General features: G+C 33.7%; 2 protein-coding genes and 1 long non-coding RNA gene across 3 annotated transcripts; 1 reads left to right on the top strand and 2 right to left on the bottom strand.

The window, feature by feature from the left end:
• The first annotated feature begins 409 nt into the window (after positions 1–409).
• On the top strand, positions 410–11494 carry Ret (protein kinase receptor Ret oncogene). Its single transcript, XM_075296534.1, has 8 exons — positions 410–1149; positions 1654–1819; positions 1897–1994; positions 7301–7689; positions 7951–9244; positions 9333–9473; positions 10422–10612; positions 10677–11494. Exons 1-8 carry the CDS (start codon positions 538–540, stop codon positions 11287–11289), a joined length of 3504 nt encoding a protein of 1167 aa, XP_075152649.1. The 5' UTR covers positions 410–537; the 3' UTR covers positions 11290–11494.
• A 4406-nt stretch (positions 11495–15900) lies between these two features.
• Mcm10 (minichromosome maintenance 10 homolog) lies at positions 15901–18588 on the bottom strand. Its single transcript, XM_075296535.1, has one exon. It carries the CDS (start codon positions 18467–18469, stop codon positions 16064–16066), a length of 2406 nt encoding a protein of 801 aa, XP_075152650.1. The 5' UTR covers positions 18470–18588; the 3' UTR covers positions 15901–16063.
• A 493-nt stretch (positions 18589–19081) lies between these two features.
• On the bottom strand, positions 19082–19465 carry LOC142224198 (uncharacterized). The gene is made up of 2 exons (XR_012719065.1): positions 19353–19465; positions 19082–19295 (listed from the first exon to the last, which is right to left on the bottom strand). It is a non-coding gene; the product is annotated as an uncharacterized LOC142224198 (long non-coding RNA).

Genomic DNA, 19465 nt, shown 5'->3' with positions numbered 1-19465 from the left:
AAAAAATTTCACGAAAATTGTTTCAATTAAAGTCTTAATTGAGTTTTAAAAAATATTCAATTAAAAATTTAATTGATTCAAAAAATTTTTAATTAGAACAAAAATCAATCACAAAAATTAATAGTATCAATTAATTTTTGAATTGGCTAGCAATTATTTTTTAATTGGCTTTCAATTAATATTTCAATTGATACTATCACTTCTTTGATTGAACACATTTCAATTAAAAATTAATTGGCTCAATTAATTTCGTGATTGAAGACTAGAAACTATATTTTATTGTTTCAGCAGATTTTTTTGCTGTTTACTTTGTTTCAAGTAAAATATTTTTATAAAAATTTGTTCAGTATTTTTGTAAAGCCTTATTTTCATTTTCTTTTTCTTGTAGGTTTTGAGGTCTACTTCCCTATGACTGACATTGAATTGAATTTACCTTTTAATGAAAAATCTCAAAGTATTTTCTCAAAAATACCTATTGGACAATTTCAAGTTTTATCGGTTAGCGAAAATACTCCTGCCCTGAATTACAAATACACCATGGAAGACAATGACCTACTAAGGATAAACGGGAGCAGCGGTGAAGTCTTTTTACGCGACGACTATAGACCACCAAAAGAATCCACTAAATATATAATAACGGCCACTGACGTTCGGAATATCAGCAAATTGTCACACATGTCCTTGGAAGTGAATCCTATGTCGGAGAAAGAATATTGTGAAGATTTGGAAAATATATGCTTTTGGTCTTCGGCTCATTACATTATTATGGAAGATATACAGTTGTCCGAAAAAAAGGGAAATTTAAATTTTAACCCCGTTCTTGTTGGATCCCTAAATCCAAGGGGTGCTAAATATCTTTGCCCATATTTAGATTTGAAATATCAATTGCTAAATGCCTCAAATCTATTCTCATTAAGAAATAATTTGCTGATAACACGTCAACTTTTGGATTTTGAATCATTGGATATGGCACAACAGACAAATTTATCGGTGGATATAAATTGTCTAGTTAAAGTGACTACAAATCGTACGGAACAATTTCGTAAGCTTATCAATATTCAAATAATCGATCGTAACGATAATGGTCCGGTGTTATTAAATGAGTCGGCGGTAATAAATTTCGATGTGGAAAGTGCCTACTTTAATGCGGTAAGTGATATATACATACAATTAGATTTTGGCTTATTTATACACTCATAGAAAAAAATTTGCTAAAAACAGCAGTCGGTATACATTACATTTTTGTACTTCGGGGTCGGGAACAACAAATTGTAACAATTTTAGCTTTAAAATGTTATTTAAAGCATATTTAGGAACCCAAAATAGTTATGTGTATATTCCCGCTCTCCAATACCCTTAAAAGCTTTTAAAAAAGATCAGAAATATTTTGATAACTTTTATGCCTTTCGATTTTTTGGGCAAATACAAGACATATTCCAAATATATATTGTTTTTTTTTTTTTTGTTACGATAGCCAAACCAAAAAGCTGTTCTAGCAGACTTTTTTGCTAAGGCAACAAAATTTCCTTGTCTATATGTGATCCTTGGTGAAGGTTACTTGACATTATGACCGATTGAATTTTCGGGCGTATTGTCTTGATTTTATCCTTTATTTTAATTTTTCTTGATTAATATTTACCTTCATTATTCCAGAATGACAATATTGGCGAAAGAATAATATTCATGGATAAGGATTCAGTTGCCACAAATGTTCATCAGACATATAAAATTGTGAACGACACAAATGATTTGGTACGTGCTGTTTGCAATGTCTATGAAGGAGAATATCCAAGGAAAAAGAATACCATAATAAGTTGCCGTAAGTTTTTTTTGGAAATCATTTTTTTTTTAAATCAAAATAAGCTATTAAATTATAAATGTATTTTTCTTTTACAGAAATTCGATTTGCTCGTAATGGAATAGCAAGTCAACCTTCGTATTGTTTTGCTTTACAAGCCAGTGATAAAACGATCGATGGACCAGCTAAGAACACGGTAATTTATCCAACCATGATTTAAGTGAAATAGGGAATAATCCACTACACTTGTTCGTAATATACTATGGCTTCCAAAAGGCATTCGCTTTCTTTCTGTCTCTCTTGGGCTTCTAGAAACTGTATTTACTATCCGATTTGCCTGAAATTGGAAATCTAGAGGTATTTTGGGGCCATAAAGAGGTGTATCGAAAATGGTCCGTATGGGTCCATGTTATGGTACAGCCCCCTTAAAGACCGATCTCCCGATTTTTGTTCTTGGGCTTCTAGAAACTGTATTTCCTATTCCATTTGCCTGAAATTTGAAATCTTGAAGTATTTTATGACCACAAATAACAGGTTGGCTGATAAGACCCCGTTCTAACAAAGAAAAGCACATTTTTTTGTTTCGTTTTTATTATTCAACATAGTTCCCTTCAAGGGCGATACAACGATTATAACGACCTTCCAATTTTTGATACCATTTTGGTAGTACTCCTTCGGTTTTGCCACAAAATAGGCCTCAGTTTCGGCGATCACTCTTCATTGCAGCCAAATTTTTTCCCTGCGAGCATCCTTTTGAGAACATGAAAAAGTCGCTGGGCCAGATCTGGAGAATACGGTGGGTGGGGAAGCAATTCGAAACCCAATCCATGAATTTTTGCCATCGTTCTCAGGGTGCCCTTCATCATTGTTCCTCACGGAATATATTCTATAAATGATTAATTATTACTGATTTTCTACAGCAGAGCCTATTTCTATATATTTTTTTTCATAAAAACTTGTCGAACATTTATTGGGGATTTTCGTAAAGAATTTTAATTTAATTAGGGAGTTTTTGGGACCAGAACCAGAAAAATACTGGCAATACTTCATAGGAGTACGAAAATATTTTACTATCTCAGAACGTATTTCTATAATCAACGATTCTAAGGGATCTTGCACAAGTATTTAGAATGAAAAGTTAAATACGTCGCGGCCATTACTGAGAGGAGAAACATGCAATTTTCATCACGTTGTCTTCCAGTATTATCGTTGTACTGCAGTATTACCATATGTGCTTGACCCTGAGTATCCCAAACTCACCAGTGCATTCCTTCATTTGTCTTATGCTTCCTGATGCACTTAACTATAGTCTAGTACTTCGAACATTAGCGTAGCTAGACAATTTTCCTAAGGGGGGCTATAGCCCCCCTAGCTAAAAATTTATAGACTGAAGTTATAGGTTCAATTAATGTTTTATTTCATAAAATTGAATAAAAAATTAGACATCAAAATAACTCGTCAATTAATTTATAATAAAGCAACTAAAAGTAGTTCCACACTTTTCCCAGCAAAAAAAATTGTGAGTTGTTCTAAAGGCACAACTTTAAAAGAACTTCCAAAAATGTCCTCAATTATTTTAACTACACAGGAAGTTTTTTACTTGATTTTTTTCATATTTTAATGTGTAATTTTTTGTTTTCTTTTTTTTCAAATAGTTTAAAAAAAGAGTAAGAATAAATAATTTGGTACAAATTATTCAAATTTTGCCACAAAACTGCTAAATCCATTATAGAAAAATCGATAATTTTAGAAATTGTTCGAGGAAAAACGTTTCAAACAAGCGTCAGAATGCATTAAAAATCATAAAAACAATATAAAAATTATTTATTTGGGAAAATATCACAAAATTTTTTAATTCACATTCAAAACACTGAATTCGGATCTCACCTTAAGAAGTGATGCAAATTCATTGCAACGGCAGTTGAAACGGTGGACATTTGTCCTATGACAAGCTCATATTACATTCATTGCTTCTCCGCCAATTTTGCACCACTTTTAGACCCAAAAAGAAAGCCTTTAGCGGCACTTTGTGCGATTGTATATACTTGTTTAATTTTTATAAAAATTAAAAAAAAAACTATTGACATTTATTGAAAAATGGAAAATCATAAATAGAGCTTCAAATTCTGGGGGGGGGCTAAAATTTTTCTGGGGGGGTCTAAGCCCCCTCCCCAGAGGCCTTCCTACGCTTATGACTTCGAAGAGAATTTTATATGGGATTCCTCCATAATATTTATTACGACGGTTGCCTTTTATATTTCGGTATTAAGCAATCTCCCTACTGACAGCTCTATCCTAAATCTTCAATTTTTTTGAGGTTATACTTACTCAGAACCTTTTGACATATTGCTGTTGTTTACAGTAAATTATAAATCTTTTTATTTACTCGCAAAAAAAGGAATCAAATCGTAAAAATTTGGATTAATCTAACGCGATGAAACTCCAGTGTTTAGGATGGTGTGGTGAATTCAACAGAGGTCGTAGTTCACTCCAAGACGAATTTCGTGATGGTTGATGTTTCGCAAACCATTGATGCTGTGCGACAATTGATATCGCAAGATCGTCATGTGACCTTTCGTGAGACTGAAAGAATCTTAGGCATTAGTGGGTCCGGCATAAATTCAATATTGCATAAAAAAAATAATTTGTAAAGGGTGATAAGGTCAAAATTTGGTCAATATAAACTTGACGTATTTCTTTCAACTTTGCATTTAAAAAACCTGAACACCCCGGTAGTTTCAAGCGAAACCCTAACCTCTCACTCCGAGATGCAGCAAATAAGGTGTATCGTCTACAACCGTGCATCGAGCCAAAAAACGAGCCGGACTATCGACTTACAAGAAGGTAGTGACTCCAAATCGCGATGATAAACAAAATACGACGGCCAAAGCGCGATCCCGGAGGCTGTACACGACGATGCTGACGAAGTTTGACTGCGTGGTAATGGACGACGAAACCTACGTCAAAGCCGACTACAAGCAGCTTCCGGGACAGGAGTTTTATACGGCAAAAGGAAGGGGAAAGGAAGCAGATATTTTCAAGCACATAAAACTGTCAAAGTTCGCAAAGAAATATCTGGTTTGGCAAGCCATCTGTACCTGTGGCTTGAAAAGCAACATTTTCATAGCTTCCGGGACTGTCAACCAAGAAATTTAAGTGAAAGAGTGTTTGAATAAACGTCTACTGCCTTTCCTGAAGAAACACGGTTGTTCCGTACTGTTTTGGCCGCATTTCTTCTTCTTGCCATTACGGTAAAAAGGCCATGGAGTGGTACGCCGCCAACAACGTGCAGGTGGTTCCCAAGGACAAGAACCCTCCCAACACGCCAGAGATCCGCCCAATCAGCGTTGCCAGAATTGTTTCACCAAAAACCGCTAGATTTGCCAAAAAAAATAGCTAAAAAAGCTAAAAAATGCTAAAAAATAGCTAGAAAAAAAGCTAAATTTTTTTGTATCAAAAGTCACATTTTTGATTGAAATTTAACAAACTTAAAGGCTTTATTTCACTTACAATGCATATTATTTTCATTTTAGTTCCACTTCTGTGAGACTGTAACAATATCTAAGGCATATTAGCTCTGTTTGCGTATTCGATACATTTTGATTACTATCACAAATTTTTTACTGGAAGTCCTTCGTTTTGTGGGAGCTACCTTCCCAACACCTCTATTTTATTTACTTGTTATTTTAAAATAATAAATGAATAAATAAATGCTTTGGATTTGGTAAAAAAATGATTTGTCATTTTTTTAAATAAAATTTTAGTTTGGATTTGAAATTGTGAAAAATTCGAAATACATTACTTTTATTTAAATTGTAGAAAATACTATCAAAGTGCCTATCAAAGTGCTTTAAAAACGTGCTAACGCCAACTTAAATTTCCAAATTCAGACTCGACTTCAAGTAGAAATTATTGTATATATACGTTTTTAAAATAAAGTGTTGAAAAACATCTTCTATTTTTGAACGCTATTTTGGTTTGTGGTTAAGATGCAAAAACTCCTCACATTTAAAGACTATTTCATTAATTCTTCCTTCTTTCATGAAAACATACCCATTTTTAAGTTGAATCGCTTAATTATAAGGACAAAACGACTTTGTCGTCTTTTGGACAAGGAAAACATAAAAGAAATTCACAAATGCTATTATAACCAAAATTCGCGTTCGTATTTTAAGGAGACGACAATATTTTTCAGTGCACAAAGCTATTCACATCTACTATTTTAATTTAGTAATATCGTAATAACTTTAGAATATTATAATAACATAAAAAGGATAAACGAGTCAAATGATAATATTCCCAATAATTTACTGACAGTTTATCTAACAAATTTGTATGGTAATAGTAGATTTAAAGTTTACGATAACTTTTATGTATATAACGAAAAAACTTTACAACTAGGTGTATTTGCTACAAAAATGCCCGCATAATGGCTGGACTCATTATTAATGTTTCAACTGTGCTTTGAAATATGTGAAAACCCTTATACTTGCAGCAAGGCTTAGATAAAAACGACGATTTATCCATATTTCAATAGAAACATGTCGAAAATAAAAAAAGCCAAAAATAGCTAAAAGGGTCATGAAAAAAAGCCAGAAAAAAAGCTAAAAGCTAAATGCATTTTTTTCCCGCTAAACGTCTTCAAAAAAAGCCAAATCTAGCGGGAAAAAAGCTAAATTGGCAACGCTGCGCCCAATTGAGAAATACTGGGCTATTGTCAAGCGGAACCTAAAGAAGACCAAAAAAACTGCTAAGGACGAGCAGCAGTTCAAGGAAAACTTGCTTTCTGCGGCGAAGAAGGTGGACAAGGTGGCTGTACAAAATCTGATGGCAGGTGTCAAGCGTGAGGCCCGGCAATTCGGATTTGGAAAAGCGAAAGCCTAACTGAATATTTTTCCTGTATTTTATACTAATTGAACTTGAAAAAGAAATTTAATTAGATTTTTTAAATAAACGATTTCACCGATTTACACGCGTTTTCCCTTGACCAAATTTTGACCGTATCACCCTTTATTTGAGCCCATAAAATTTGTCAATCGCTCAAAAAAAAGCTCGTTGAAAGAAATGCTTCAAAAATACCCTCGCCTTACTTCGAAACACGTTAATGATATCGTGGCAGGTGATAAATCGTGGATCTACTCCTATGAGCTCGAATGTAAACAGCAGTCGACTGTATGGGTGTTTCAAGATGATTTAAATCCAACAAAAATTGTTCGCGCAGAAACACACCCAGATAATAAATTTGGTCACCTCAAACATGTTTCAAGAGCAAAATATTATTTCTGGATGGTTACCAGTGATTGGACAAGGGAACATTCTTTGTGCCTTTTTTTCTTTTAGTCACCATGACACTGCATAAAAACCTTAACAAATGACCTCGAACATTTTTAATTCTCGATATTTCAAATTCATTCAACAGATTCTCAATAATTTTGGGGGCAGAGCTCAAAAACATATAGAGAATAAATAATTCCTACTCACTTTGTCCCTCTCTCTTTTCAGACTACTGCAAAGATTTGCTTAAAAACTGACCCTGAGCTTATAATCGAAGCTCATCATCCACAGGCTTTGCCTATGCGTTCAAGACAGAATCGCAAAATGAATGTCGTGAACACAGAAGATACAGAACTTATGAGTTCAGATAGTTATGGTCGAACCTTAACACGGAGTATACCAAATACATATCCAAAGGATGTATTTGTCTATCGTACTGCTCAGCCAATGTATCGAGTGACACAACCGGCTGATTTTCGAAATCTCATTAGATTGCCTCAGTTGAAATTTACTTTGGTCGAAGATCGTAGTGATGCTTTTGGAATAACCACAGCTGCCGGTATCATTTACGTTAAGGATATTGTGGCATTAAAATTTGCTCCGGAAACAATTTATTTGTAAGTACAATAGAATTATTTGTATTTTTGTCTGATAACACCAAGCAGTTTTGATCACGAAATTATGTATTAATTAAGAATAAACGAAGTAATTAACATAAATTATTCAAATGAAATAATAATTGAATTAATTACAAAAAATTAAGTTTGATCTTTTTGAAACGAATAAATTCCTTTGTTTTTTTAAATTTTATAAAAAAATTAATTCACAATTTATTTTATGTTTAATGTTTGTCAATTATTTGATTCTTTGTTATCTAGCCTTAATGTCACCTGGTACGATATACACCAACGGTCTTTTGTCATCAATGTCCATCTGATAGAAGGGCGTCCCTCGAATGTCACATGTGAACACAAAGTCAAGTCGAAAAGTCAAACTTGCGCCCAAATCAAATACCGTAAACAATGTCTGTCATTCTGTGGATTGGCCACAAATGGAGGAAGTTGTGTGTGGCGTGGTACGAATAATGCTCGATTTAGTTCCAATTATGCATCTTGTGTACCAAATGCCACTTTCTGCCCGGACAATATATGTGATCCACTGGAAGAGATTAACACATTTGCTTGTCCACAGGATTGTACTGGTGGTAATCGAATTTTAAGCCCCCTGGCGACTAATGATAAACGTAAAGGTATCTCCTCCGCTTCAGGAACATGTACATGTGAAGATAATGGAAATTGTGCATGTGCTCCCATGGACGACGATGAGCCAAAACCAAAAAGGCGTAAACAACAGAAAACAGAAACCAAAGTTGAACAAAATGCATTTAGATCCGAACCGCCAGTGGTTACGGAAAACTCATCTCTATCGAACACAACTGCCAAAGAAGAACCACAGAAGATCGGAACCGAAGCACCGATTTTGTTGAAAGGTTTTGAATGCAATCAAACATGTTTGGTCTTAGCCATTGCATGTCCAACTCTATTGCTGCTCACTTGCCTCTGTTTGCTGGTATTTCGGGCAGGGGCTCTTAAAGCTGCACGAGAACGTAGGAAAGCCAATGAGGCTGGAGGCGATGGAATGAGGAAAGATCTTTTGGACAATTGTGAAACTCATTGTGGAACTCTACCTTTGGTTCAACTGGAAAATAGTTATACTTTCCACAGCTCGGTGGTGGATTCAAAGTGGGAGTTTCCAAGAGAATCTTTGGTCTTAGATTCTCTACTGGGTGAAGGTGAATTTGGTAAAGTTATGAAAGGCTATGCCACGGACATAGGCGGGAATCCAGGTGTAACCACCGTCGCAGTTAAGATGCTAAAGAAGGGAGCAAATTCTATGGAATATATGGCTCTTCTATCGGAATTTCAACTACTGCAAGAAGTCTCCCACCCGAATGTTATTAAGCTTTTGGGAGCCTGTACTAAAGGTGATACTCCCTTATTGATTATAGAGTATGCTCGCTTTGGTGCTTTACGTAGTTACTTGAGATTATGCCGGAAAATTGAATATACCGGAGCAGAATTCACCGATGGCATGGAGCCCATGACTGTACGCAGCATTTTATCATTTGCTTGGCAGATTTGCAAGGGAATGACCTATCTAACGGACATTAAGGTAAATGTCAATTACTAAAAAAGGATAGAAGTTTGTAAAACTTCATTTTTTTATCAATAACTCTTTTCCTAATTCATTTCAATTTTAGCTGGTCCATCGCGATTTGGCCGCTCGCAATGTTCTTTTGGCCGATGGGCATATATGTAAAATATCAGATTTTGGTTTAACTCGAGATGTCTATGAAGATGATGCCTATTTGAAGAGATCAAGGGAACGAGTTCCAGTTAAGGTATATTTTGCAAAATTATCATTAATTACAAATTCAGAGTAAAGAATTAATTTACTGTAGATTCCATTCTACAGTCAAATTATTATCAAATTTTTTTTTATTTCTATAAAAGACGGTATTTTGTGGAGAATCAAATTCTCAACGAAATCAGAGTTTCGACCTATAGAAAATTTCATCGAAATTTTTATTATTTACGAAAAAAAAACTTATTGAAATTTTTATTCTATAGAAAATTTCGTCGAAATTTTATGCTATAGAACATTTATTCTAAATATTAATCTATAGAAAAGTTCTTCGAAAATTTAATCTGTAGAAAATTTCATCGAAATATTTTATCTTTAGAAAATTACGTCGAACTTTTTATTCTATAGAAAATTTTGTCGGTTTTTTTCTATAGAAAATTTCGTCGAAATTTTTATTCTATAGAAAATTTTCTTGAAATGTTTATTCTTTAGAAAATTTTTATTTTATAGAAAATTTTGTCGAAATTTTTAGTCTATGGAAAATTTTTTTGAAATTTTTATTCTTTAAAAAATGTATTCTAAAATTTCTCGAAATTTTAATACTATAGAATATTTCGCCGAAAATGTTCTATAAAAAATTTCGTCGAAACTTTTATTCTATAGAAAATTTCGTAGAAATTTTTAGTCTACAAAAAATTTTGTCGAAATTTTTAATTCTATAGAAAATGTTGTCGAGACGTTTATTCAATAAAAAATTTCGTCGAAATTTTTATTCTATACAATTTTTATTTAAATTTTGATTCTATCGAAAATTTAATTGAAATTTTTATTATGTAGAAAATGTTCTCGAAATATTTATTTCATAGATAATTTTGCCGAATTTTTTATTTTATAGAAAATTTCGTCAAAATTTTTATTATTTAATTTTTATTCTATACAAAATTTGTATTTGTATTATTCTAATTCTAATAATTTTAATTTCCAGTGGATGGCTCCGGAATCCTTGGCCGATAATGTGTATACATCGAAATCTGATGTTTGGGCCTTTGGTGTTTTATGTTGGGAATTGATTACGTTGGGAGCATCCCCATATCCAGGCATACCAGTTCAAAATTTATATCATTTACTTAAAAGTGGATACCGTATGGAGAAACCGGAAAACTGTTCTGATGAAATGTAAGAGATTACCTTTATAGGTTTGTTCAACTTAACCTACCAACCAAAATCTTCGAAATTTCAGATACTCGGTAGTAAGGACATGCTGGATGGATGATCCAAATGCCAGACCATCGTTTAAATATTTAGCTTCAGAATTCGAAAAATTATTGGGGAACAATATAAAATTTTTGGAAAACGAAACAAAATCATTCTCCAATCCGACCTATTGTCGTGAACAAGAAACCATTCAAGAAGCAGATAATGCAGTAGCAAAGGAAGATGAAATTGATTTTGATTCGGAGGAACCGGATATATTGGATCATTTATGGAAGCCGCCGAAAGTATTATATGACATACAGGATTGTTCCAGCCGCGATACATTCTCCTTCTCCAGTAGTTTTATACCACCACCTGGTTATGATATGCCCAGACCTTTCAACGATTCAAGGACTGCGACTTTAGGTTCACGTTACGAAAATGATCTAAGATTCCCTATGACTTTACGTAAATCGTCACTTGGAACACCTTCCAGAGAAGTGTATTCGGTACCAGTAAAAAGAGGGCGTTCTTACATGGACATGACAGCCAGAGCAAATATGACGGAAAATTGTGACAAAATTGAAATATCTAAAACTATATCTTTTAAGTTCTCAAGTATACTTAACGTGAATGAACAAAATGAAAGTTCAGCTTAAATGGTAGGAAAGAGTCTTTGTTTAGATTGATAGACTGATTTTATCTAAGTTTTATGGCCCAAGTGTTTTATATATCGATTTAGTTAAAATTGCTTTATTTTATTTATTAATTTTTATTTATTTATTTATTATCTTCGTTTCATGTGCTCTACAAATATAAGGTCCTGGTTAGAGTTTTTCCGGTGTGGCCATTGAGATAATCAAATATCGACATACGAGTATTTAGATATTATTATATAATATAGTCAAATAATAAAAATAAAATTCTTTCGAAATTAAGAAAAAAAATCGATTTCTTTTTGTAAAATTATATAAAATATAAAATCGAATAAAGAATACTAAAGTATGTGTATTTGTGGAATCATTTACTGTTGTCATTGTTAGAAATATAAATGTCGAAATTTCCAATTGACTCCCAGTAAACAAAATCGTAGCCCAAAAAGCAAAAGCAATGTTCTGTTTGGATCCGAAAGTGGAGCAAATTTGGCTGAAAAGCAATACATTTTACATATGTTAGGCTTGTCATAAGGAGGAAGCCATCTTTTTAAGCATCCGCTGCATTAATGTCGCAGTAGTTTTTTAGACATGATATTATTTCAGCATTTCGCATTTCATTTAAAAAAAATAAGGGAAACGTTTAAAAAATAAAATTTTTCTAAACTCTTTCCATTTTATCTCTACGCGAAGACGTTTTGAAGAATAATATTTCATCATAAATTCAACATTTGCCCAGAAATAGATCGGTACAACTTTCTTTTTTTTTTTTGCAAATTTACAAAAACACTTCATGTGAAGTGAAAATTAACTTCATTATTAGAGGATCATTTTTGGATGTACATTAAAAGTAATGTGTTAGGAAGAACTCCCGAAATGTTTGGTATTGATATTTTTCGAAAGCACCATAAATCGTTTAATCAAATAAGGCTAATGGTCGTGACGTCCCCGGCAGCCAAAGGCGCATGGCATATAGCCTGCGCCTGCGCGAGACTATGGGGAACTTTTTAACGAGTTGTGACGTCAAGGGAATTTTCATTTCATTTTCATTTAGTTGCTCAATTTTGTAATATCAGAAGACCACGCAATAGGGAATATACCAAGAATTGTAGCGTTCGTGCCAAATATTCGTGAGAGAAAAAAAATAGAAATAACAGCAACTTGATGTTAATGAGTGCTAATAATACACTCATAGAAAAAGTCGGGTTTTGGTGTTATATTTCCGCAAAAATATTTAGGTTCTAAAATATTGACTAATACATTTTCAAGAACTAAAATTAGCTTTTTGTACATTCCTGCACTATAATATTCTTAACAACTTTTGAATGCAATATTTTTTTTTTCTTAATTTGAGACATATTCTGTTTGTTTGTCAAACTAAAATTCTTATCGAGTTATCCAAAATTCCACCCAATTTTGTATGAATGTTTTAATATGAAAAACTTCTTTTGCTCATGTCTCTTAACCAATCCTTGCTAGAGCGATATGAAGCTTAATTCGTGATCACCCCTAGAAAATCCAAAATTCCACCCATATCTAGAAAAATTCGAAAATTTGTATATGCACCCAAAAAACTTCTGTTGCTCATATCTCCTAAACTATGCACCTTAGGAAATTTAAAATTCCCCCAAATCCTGAAAAATTCAAAATTTTTTAAAAACTTCTTTTGCTCATATCTCCTTAACTACTTATATTAAAAACTTCGTTTGCTCATATCTCCTTAACTATTTATATTAACCCTGCTATTATGTTGGGGTCATTTGATGACCCAAATCGAATTTATTATTACCCCATTTCTTTGTGGTGGAATATAATTAAAAGATCTTACTACTCAGTGCATGAATTGGTGAAATGTACTTAATTCAATAGGGTTTGTTAAAATTTTATGTTCGTAGGGCTTTTTATTCTTGGTGTATACACATAACAGGTTGGGGTCATTTTATGACCCCATATATTACACAGGGGAACAAACACGAACTTTTTTGTGTTGATTTGAAATTTATAGCAAATTTTAGTAATTTGAGGTCGCTGAATCCAAATATACACTTGGTTTTTATCCATCAGTTTGACTTTTCGAGATATACCGTTATTTTCATAATTAAGGCACTTCACTACATATATTGGAAAATTTTGAAAACGGTTCACCATTTTAAATAAAAACAAACCGAAAATCCCAAAGAATATTATCTTTAAGCCGTCTTTACATTGCTTTTCAATTTTCTAAGTAGTTTTAGAGATATCGTTTAAGTTTTGAAAAAAAAAAATTGAAATTTTTAACAAAAAAAAATTTGTTCTTTAAAAATTCCTACAAAATAAAAATGGGTCGAAAATCACAGTTTTGGTTCAGAAATAGTTAGGTTAATATATTTCGAATAAAATGAGCTTTATTTCATTACAATCGGTGCACGACTTTTAATATTGTTCACGATTTACTGAATTGATATATGTAAATCGCGATTTCCGTATAAAAATTACATTTTCTAATGGGTGAATGTTTGTATGTAATAAGTTAGTTTTTTTATGGTTCTGTTGATGAAGAACTGAATATTGTTTTTATAGTTATTTGGGGCGATGAATCCAAATCTGCACGTGGTTCCACATTTCGGTGAAACCACATAGAGAAGCTTTGAAACTCAGAAATGTCACCAGCAGAAGGTATATTATTCCACCCGCTGAAAAAATACTTTGGTGTTTGGTCGAAACTGGGGTTGAACCCATGACCCTTTGTAAAACGGGCATGCTAACCATTGCGCCACGGTAGCTCCCATTACCACCTACATACAACTTTTTTACAACCAAAAGGCGCGAGTAAATTAAAAAAGTGTAAATTTTTTCATTAAAGAAAAACTTTCAATAAAAGCATAACTGGCAAAATAAACGGTATGTTCGTCTCAACGACAGAAAATTCCAGTAACAACCTATTCCGATGATCCCAAACTATAAAAAACCTTTTAATTAGATACACATTTCATTTTATTTTACAAAATTAAGTGTGGGTCATGATATGACCCCAACATAAAACCTGTAAGTTTTTTCTAACATAGTAGCAGGGTTAAAAACTTCTATTTCTCATATCTCCTTAACGATGCGTCCCTGAGCGAAAAATGATCTTAATTCGTGATCACTCCTAGAAAATCCAAATTCCACCCAAATCTTTAAAAATTCTAAATTTTTAGATGAAAAACATCTCCTGAACTGTGTGTCATAGAGCGAAAAGGAGCTTAATTCGTGATCACCCCTCGGAAATCCAAATTGCACCCAATTTCTGAAAACTTCGAAATTGTTATACGATTTCTTTTGCTCGTATCTCCTTAACTATGCGTCCTAGAGCGAAAGGTAGCCTAATTCGTGATCACCCCTAGAAAATCAAAAATTCCAACCAAATCCCGAAAAATTCGAAATGTATGTATGAAAAACTTATTTTGCTTATATCTCCTAAAGCGAAACCTAGAGCGAAACCTTTCTTTTGCAAATCCACAATGTTTGCTTTTTTCACCATAGTTTCTGCTCTTTAACAGATTTTTCTGCTGTACCTACAGACAATTTTTTTCGGGTGTATTGTTCACAAGACTCGAAGGGTATATGTGCCAGTGTTGAATAAAAAAAATTGTGGTAGAGATCAAGCGTAATAGTGTGATTGTGTTGCATTTGGTCGAACAGCAAAGAGGTGATTTCTCGCGAAAGTAGAAAATTTCCGAATATTGTATTTCCTGACGAGAATTTGAGAGCAGCCGAAGAAATTTTCTGTCCCAAGCAATGATACACAGAAAAAAATATCACTAAAATATTTCCAATTAAAAAGTCGACTAAAGTAGAAAAATGTTCAATTAATAAATTAATTGATACAATTAACTTTTTAATCAAACTCAAGTATTTTTAAATGTCCAATTAAATCTGTGATTGATATTATCATTTTCGTGATTGAAAACATTTCAATTAAAAAATTAATTGGATCAATTATTTTCGTGATTGAATCCGAAAAACATTTTTTGTGTGTGTATGGATATCTGTGTGAGACCGCCGATGGTGTAAAAAATGTAACATATTGTAGAGAAAACTTTTGATCTGCATGGACACGCAAATAATTCAGTCATATTCTATGGACTTATGAAAAAGACACAATCACATAAAGCACTTGTACACTAAAGAGGAAAAAGCCAAGTTACGCACTTTACTTCGACTCCACAGATGCTTATCCGTCCATGTAGTTAATGGTGTGAATGAGGAAATTTCGATCAGGTAAATAATTACCCAAGATTTTCGGGATAACATTCGACAGCCTTTTCAAGTCATCTGTTCATGCCACTGCAATTTGTGACAAGCTCCGCGATAGAAACAGAGCACAGACTTTATGATAGTTTTTTTTTTTAAGATATATAATAGTTAGCATATCTAAGATACAACAAAAACTTACATCAATTCTTGAATGTTCCATTCCTTATGTAGTTGCAAATGGCTTTTCAAAAGATCAAATTTGCGAAATTCTTTTTGTATTATTTTAGACAAAATCATAACAACCCTATTGTTGCCATTATAGCATCATTATCTGCAGAGAGCAAAGAAAATATCAAAGATTAGAAGGAAAATCTTTGAAAGCTTTCTAAAGAAAAATTAAACTTTCATAATATTATCTATATAGATTTATTGTCGTATAATTGAAAAACATTAAAACGCCTTAGTAACTAATGTTGAAATATTTGAAGAACGTATTAAAATTAAAACTAATTTTTTTCTATTTGAACAAAAAACGGTGCTAAAAGTTATAGTAAAAATATATTACCTAATCATCGGGAACAGCCAAGTTTAGATTTGCTTTACCAGATACTGTACCAATGAACATTTCTTCATCGCCACGCAATGATAGTGCCTCAGGACCATTCGCTACCTTGCGTTCACGTATCATTGCACATCTTTCCCATCTAGAACTTTGGCAGTTTGAACAGCATGTTTTTGGAAGTCTAAAGACAGAGGCCGTTCGATTTCCACAATCTTTACATTGGAAGAATCGTTTCTCAGCATCGACAACCTTCAAAGTATGTCGTTCCTTTTTGCAACGATCCGCAGCCGAAAAGGCTGTATATTTGCATGTTTTACATATAACCGCTTTACAAGGCATTTTATAGGTCTGTAACATTTTCTCTTCCAAAGCCTCTTTCTTCTCCAATTTGCTAAAGTATTTCTCCTGTTCTTCACGTTCACGCATATCAATTAGATTGCTGTGTGATGATGAGGCATCCATAATACGTTGGATTCGACTTTTACGTTCTTGTTCTTTTTGTTCTTCGTCCACTTTTTGTTTCTTGGCCTCATGACTCATAAATTTTTCGTTGAGTTCATCGATGGCTCTTCGTTTGCCATCCTTTGTACCGCGGGTTGAATTTGGATCGATTTTCTTTATTGGTTTATTTTTGAGAATATCTAAAGCTTTTTGTTTGGCCAGTGAAGCCCTTCTCTCGCCTATATTCACCTCCAAACAGAAATTGTCCTTTGATAGAGTGGGTGATTTGGCAGTAAATGAAAATTCTCGATTTTTAAATTTCTCCGGAACAGATGTGAGTGGCGAGGAGAATGATCCTGATGAGGCTGGTGTAGGAGGCGGTGATTGCTTTTGACTGCACAAGGAATCATTATTTTTACTTTTTTCCAATTGACTAGCTACAGGGCTAGAAGGTGCAGACATTCCACTTTTTGCCGATTCCGCCTGCAGAATCTGCAATCGTTCCAAATCTTTTAAGCGTTGTTTTCTTGATAATTCGACATTACCGGCGATTTTGGAGACTGGACCCTCCCTTGCAGCATAAGGAATACTGGCTACATCAGTTTTGGGTTTCGATGTGTGATTTACGGAACCGGCAAAAGGCGAGACGGCATACTCAGACAAACTGCTTATCCTCTGATTGTCTTTCGAAGTCAATTTAGCGCTTTTTCGTGCCGGTACAGCTGTAAACGACTGGCCACCGTAGAAAACTTCAGATTTACCAAGTACTTTATTGCGTAAATCCTGCAAACCTCTACCCGCATTGGCCGATTGCAATTCAGAACGTTTTGACATTTTTGAGAATTCCGATTTCATGTGAAAAATGCAAGTGTCACATTCACTCAAGTTGACTAATGCATTGCATACTTCACCATTACGTTTCAATGACTTACAAGCCCCTAAATCCTTAGACTGGCCCAATATCATAACCTTGGCGGCCGTATCTATAGACAAACAAGCAATATCTTTACTATCGGCTCGTTTTTCAAATATGGTAGGATTGAGAACTGCTATGCATGTACCTTGTGCAGTTTTCCATAGTTCTTTATAGGCTCCACTGAAAAGGAATAGAGATATTGTCTTCATTTCGCCTCTCAAATCGGACAATTGCCATATACAGTATGGTTTACTCTTTTTAGTCATTTGAGTGGTACCCTTACGAGTAATTACACCGCCTATTACCCAATCTTTGGTAAGATCGCCTCTTTCAATGTGAAAGGCTATGGCAGAGAAAGCAACAGGTTGACGACCTGACATTCGTTCTTTCAACAGTGTACTCGAAATCAATGGATTGCGCATGCGCAAACCAAAGATAGGATCCACATACACCGAACTTTCAGTACTGGCGAATATAGATGGTGTCTTTGAAGTTACTGAAGTAACACTTGCAGTTTCTTGAGTTTTAGGTGTTGCTTTGAAGGAATTCGTTATAAGTGATTGTCTTTTTACAGGATTATGAGGATTCTTTACATGCATGCCTAAGGAATCATTCGATTTTGACTCTACCTCGTTTTTCTTTATTGCTGCATCCACTTCTCTCTCAATCCGAGATTCTTTGGCAGCTTCACTTTTCTGTTTTAGTTTTTTGTTGACATCAGATCCATATTCATTGTATTTTCTCTCAAGAAAATTTCTTATTTCCTCATCATCCGAAGAGTCTACGTCTTCCATACGTGTTTCAGCTTCTTTGGCAGCTTTCTTGGCCAGCTGTGTATCTACTTCATAGCTGAAAGCATCAGCAAATGTGCTATCCTCCCGTAGACGAGGCACGCTGGATTGCTTACTTTGGTTATCATCTTTCTTTAATTCTTTAGATGCTGGTGTAGATTTTTGTTCCTGATCTTCAGCTTCGGCCAGTATCTTCTCCAAGGCCAATAACTCAGCGTCATCATCAATTGAATCATTATTTGCTTTTTCTTGTGGACTCATCTTAGAGTACTTTTTATAAATTTTATTCAGCTTTTATGAGATTTATTATGAAGCAGGAGTTGGCTGGGAAATAGTACGTGAAAATTGGCGCTATTTTTCCATAGTGATGATATATTTTGAGATGTAGAACAGAATTTTGTTATCGATATGTAAGAAAGATCGATTAATTCATATCTGACATATATGGCAGTGATGCCATTCCTGTGCTCTTAAAGTTGCAGTTTTTGTTTTGAAAACCACAGTATCAGCACAAAAATAAGCAATGTTGCTCACTTTGTGAAATATAAAGGTACTAAGTTAATTTCACCAGTGAAACTCCACATAAAAAGATGGTGAAATAATTATTTTCTAATATTACCCTGCCAACATTTTTTGAATTTGGGGACTCTTTTGAGAATCCCCACTACGTCGAAAACAATCATATACGACATCAAAAACTCGTCGGAAAAGCGCCGTCACTATTAAGAAGTTGTACCACGCCAAGTTACTACAAAAATGTTTCGCATGAGTGCAATTATTAGGTGCCTTTATAGATCAATTTAGAACGACGCCAATAAGGGACCCTCCAAACAATCAGAAAAAGTGCATTTTAAGATAGTTGTAAAAGAATCATTGTGGTCGAGTAAAACACGTTTGTTTAGATATTTATTAATTTGATTAAACATTTACAAATTCTTAAAAATATAACATTTATACCACTATCACATTACATTTAACATAATTTTTGGCATTAATGATGATATTGAGTTACAAGTAGCGAGTTACATGTTGCTGCGTCTATCAACCAGTGTTTTTATTCCATGGAGGCAGCGTGTCTGTAAAATATCTGAAAAACAATCACTTTATTCCATTTGGAAAATCACCAAATTGTTCACCAATATACCTTTCACAATTTTAAGCGTATAATCTATGTTTTCAGAACTTTATTTTCGTTTTTATTTAATTAAAATATAACAAGCTGGTTGCGCTTGGCGTTTCACAAAAAATGGCTTTTTT

This window comes from Haematobia irritans, chromosome 2 (assembly GCF_050003625.1).
Source record: "Haematobia irritans isolate KBUSLIRL chromosome 2, ASM5000362v1, whole genome shotgun sequence".
Taxonomy (NCBI): domain Eukaryota; kingdom Metazoa; phylum Arthropoda; class Insecta; order Diptera; family Muscidae; genus Haematobia; species Haematobia irritans.
This window is presented reverse-complemented; position numbering and strand designations above follow the sequence as displayed.

Excerpts from the sequence above, each read along its gene's own strand:
- Ret (XM_075296534.1), top strand. The coding sequence starts at position 538 with ATGGAAGACAATGACCTACTAAGGATAAACGGGAGCAGCGGTGAAGTC. Across the intron at positions 1,995-7,300 it reads ATGGACCAGCTAAGAACACG|ACTACTGCAAAGATTTGCTT; the intron begins GTAATTTATCCA and ends CTCTCTTTTCAG. Across the intron at positions 9,474-10,421 it reads GGGAACGAGTTCCAGTTAAG|TGGATGGCTCCGGAATCCTT; the intron begins GTATATTTTGCA and ends TTTAATTTCCAG.
- Mcm10 (XM_075296535.1), bottom strand. The coding sequence starts at position 18,469 with ATGAGTCCACAAGAAAAAGCAAATAATGATTCAATTGATGATGACGCT.